We start from the raw sequence: 3713 nt of genomic DNA on the forward strand, positions 1-3713 counted from the left end.
TGCTAAGCTTTTTGATATAAAGCATAGATACTAATCCAAAAACGGTGTTTTCTTAAATCAAAAATTCTCTTGCCTTTCAACTGTAAGTAGAGTTTACCGTTATGCTAATTTTTTTGCTTAACTTTGAACTTAATAAACTACACTAATAGCGATCCCTGTCACTCAGGATTGGGGTAATAATAAAATTGTAACATAGAGCCTAAAATGGTTACGATGTACTGATTACTAGTTTGCTGGGTAGAATTTTCACAGCAAGGACCAGATTAGTTTTCTTAGAAAAATATGAGAATATTTGCTCCTACTAAGTATAAAAAAATCTGAGTAACAATTCATGTTAGTAACTGACCAAGAATATAGTGCCCTATTACAGAAGTCGAGTAGACTCGACAAGACCATGTATATCCAATGAGTCGAGTTGCTATTCGAAGCTTCTGTAATACGATTTATAATAAAAAGTGCTATCCTCGTAGCAATATAAATCACAAAAGGATCGTTTCTCCTAGTCACAACCAAATTATCTTTCTGTACATACCATTTATTCCTAATTTCTTCATCAAAAATCATTTTTCGAATTCACCAAACCTGCAAGCTTTTATTTTCCGCTGGTCCATCCACGCTCTCGTTCTTGTGTCAGGGTGAAATCGTACCGCTTCGGGTTGAGCGAACCATAAGCATGTTTTTTGACTTCCGGGAAAAACTCCCATCCCTCAATGATGGACATTTTCTTGGAAATACCAGCAATACTAAAGAATATACCAGATACTAATCCTGAAACCACACTGCGCCTCCAGGCACCATAAACACCACCCGCTGCGAAGGCACCCACTACATAATTTATTCTACAATAGAATGCAAACAAATAAATTTCTATATTTTTTCAAATTTTGTTATAAGAGCCACTTACATATCATCTTTGCCCCGTAATTTGTTAGCGGTGTACGCTCCCACGGTGAAAGCAGACGCCATCCCAACAAACGGACCGGTAAAATATACGTAACGAGCCAGTGAAGGCATAATACCTTTCGGCTTTGACACCATCAATACCTCTATTGACGAATAACCGAGGCCGGCTGCAAGAGCATACTTATTGGTTGCAATCATCTTGCCAAACAGATCGGTACCCTCGGGCTTATCGTAGTATCTTGTGTTCAGCAAGCTCATTTTAACTAAAATTACTAAATATTTTTCCAGTAAACGCTAATAATCAACAGGATATCAAAAAATCAAGAGATATCAGCATGAGCATTGAAGCACTACTGTTTTTGCTCAATTATATGCAAATAACTGAAAATATGTAGATACAAACCTGTATTTCTCAAATAATTTTACGTAACTTCAACGGGGATCTGTTAAAATGGTCCAGCTGATTTTGACGTTCAGCGAAGTGGCTGCGTGCTTGAACGTCTGATCTGCCCATTGGTGTTTCATACTGCTATTTGAATTAAAAGATATGGAAAACGTGTACTTTACGTAACGCGTGTTTTCCTTGCGTATAAAATTTTATTTCGATTGTCAAACTCAATTCGGCTCATTCATATGCAATTGTCAAAATGTGTGTGATGACAAGCGTAAAAATATTTCCTTCCTTATTTTTCTCATGTAAAAACCAAATGACAGCACCTTCGTAGTCGCGAATTGTTTGAGGAGGTGTTATGTTGTTTGACTCTCAAACTATGGATTTATTTTGGCACGTCAAAATGAAACAGAAGAATGTTGCAAAAATTTTACTATACAATGTTTTACTAATCTCTTCAAAATTAATCTTTACTCGAAAAATCCATTTGTTGCAGCTCCATTCGAAGAAATATTTTCAAGCTAGGATCAGTTATTTTACTAAGCACTATTTCGCGTGACTGCTCTCCTTCATCGTTTAAAAGTTTTGCTATTTCACTAGCATATTGTATCCAAACGCAATTCTGGCAGCCGGACATACAGCAGGTAGTTGGTTCTGGTGGTAGCTGCCAAAATATCAAAACTCTTCAAACAGCGTAAACAGGCAAGCAGAAAGTTTTATTACCTCAATTTTAGGTGATCGTGATTTGTTACCGTTTCCCGTTTCCGTGCTAAATTCACAGCTTTGAAAGTATCGCATTAGTAGCAGTAGCGAGCGTGTTCGATTGGTCATGTTCGTTAAATCAGTTTGTTCACTAATGATGAAAACCACTGGGCATCTAGCTTTTGTTTTGATTTGTTATTCAATCATATTCGTAAGAAAAACTTTATTTGGGATATTTTTAGCACAACTTTGTTGGATATGGTGCAATGAATGAATAGTTATTTCATCCACGTGAGACTCTTGTTCTTATAGTTTGAAATATTCACAAACATCTTTCGTTACAGCACAATAGCACAATTTTTGTTTTGATCGATCAGTCCGATGTTATCGTCTGAATCTGCACGCTAAACTGTGCTGCACTTAAACTGGGTAGGTTATCCCTTACTTGTGTTAAAGGTAGGGGAGTACTGCCGTCAAAACTTTGCCTTCCAATGATAAAATCATCATGACATTAAAATTTTATTTAAAATGCTTACACACAGTATCTTATTCCTTAATATGCACTGAAAACAAACGTTAAGTCTTGATTTTTTTTTTTTCATTTATAAACATAATTATTGGAAAATAAGTCAGGCAATTACAAGGCAATCCACGGGTGACGTTTCACTGCTTGTACGTTTGTTATTGTCGCTGTTTTTCAAGCTGCAAAACCAAAACACGACCAAAATATCAAAAGTGATTTTTATTGTTGTATTTAGGATTGGCTACCGATCAGACAACATTGTTGAAGGTAGCTGCGTAGCCGCAAGGTTACAGAGTTCGCTTTGTCACGATGGTCGAATCTTAGTAGAATCAAGGCCATTCGATGTCAAAAAGGACTTAAAGCGTGGGTTTTTTGGCAGGCTCCTCACCAGTTATCCTTCCTTTACGCTGAAATCTACAACACCTTTGCGTGACTTCCTCTTAACAAAAATAGGTCCCTGTTATCAATAAAACTGGCCAGAAGGACGCACGACGAAACTTTTCAGGGAATTATAATTGGTGATATTTGGCAGGAGGAACAAGGCTCGGTAAAGCAGAACAGTAAGCGTGTAAAAGGAAAGATATCATATTACACACAAGCACTGATAAAAAAAATAAGCATGCCACTTCTCAATAGCGGTGTTGCTAATAATAGAAGTGCGGGATACAGCAGACATCCTGGTATATCTCACAATAGATCAACGATTCTGGTCGCAGTGAGGAAGTCCATATAGGAAAAAATCACAAGAAGGTTGTATGCAAAGCCACGACCGCAAGGTTGAAGTAGAATACTTTTACAAGAAAGATATCGCGCCGTTATTTGCGTTCTGCATGATCGTAGCCAAACACTAAGCGACGCAGACACGTAATAATAGTCAGAGTATGCATGTAGATGAAGATAATTAACTTTTGATTAAAGCGCAAAACGAGAAAATATTAACCCTTCAAATAATCATTTGTGTTCTTCAAATTTCAGTTGTTCAATTTAATATCCGATGAAATGTTTGTTTATTATCTGATGAAGCTCTTATATAGGCCAAATGATGCATTCCCAATTTACTAGGTCCATAACTCTGCCGACCGTGCTTGGGAAAGCGCGGTATAACGACCAATCAGAGGTCGAATTTTGTGTTTTGACAAGGCTTAAGAGTTTTTAATAGTACAATAGTTCGAATGATAAAATTGCAATTTCATG

The 3713-nt window shown here is 36.9% G+C and overlaps 1 protein-coding gene across 3 annotated transcripts; it reads right to left on the reverse strand.

Moving 5' to 3' along the window:
* Positions 1-501: 501 nt before the first annotated feature.
* On the reverse strand, positions 502-1416 carry LOC129722334 (uncharacterized). 3 transcript variants are annotated; one of them, XM_055675701.1, is made up of 3 exons: positions 1307-1416; positions 905-1166; positions 502-839 (listed from the first exon to the last, which is right to left on the reverse strand). In XM_055675701.1, the coding sequence occupies exons 2-3, from the start codon at positions 1159-1161 to the stop codon at positions 593-595; spliced, it is 504 nt and encodes a 167-aa protein (XP_055531676.1). In that variant the 5' UTR covers positions 1162-1166; positions 1307-1416; the 3' UTR covers positions 502-592. The 3 variants fall into 3 exon arrangements, with proteins under 3 accessions (XP_055531676.1, XP_055531675.1, XP_055531677.1); XM_055675700.1 differs by having other exon boundaries at positions 905-1175; positions 1307-1413; XM_055675702.1 differs by having other exon boundaries at positions 905-1197; positions 1307-1398.
* Between the last annotated feature and the right edge of the window lie 2297 nt (positions 1417-3713).

The sequence above is a fragment of the Wyeomyia smithii genome, chromosome 2, assembly GCF_029784165.1.
Source record: "Wyeomyia smithii strain HCP4-BCI-WySm-NY-G18 chromosome 2, ASM2978416v1, whole genome shotgun sequence".
NCBI classification, from domain to species: domain Eukaryota; kingdom Metazoa; phylum Arthropoda; class Insecta; order Diptera; family Culicidae; genus Wyeomyia; species Wyeomyia smithii.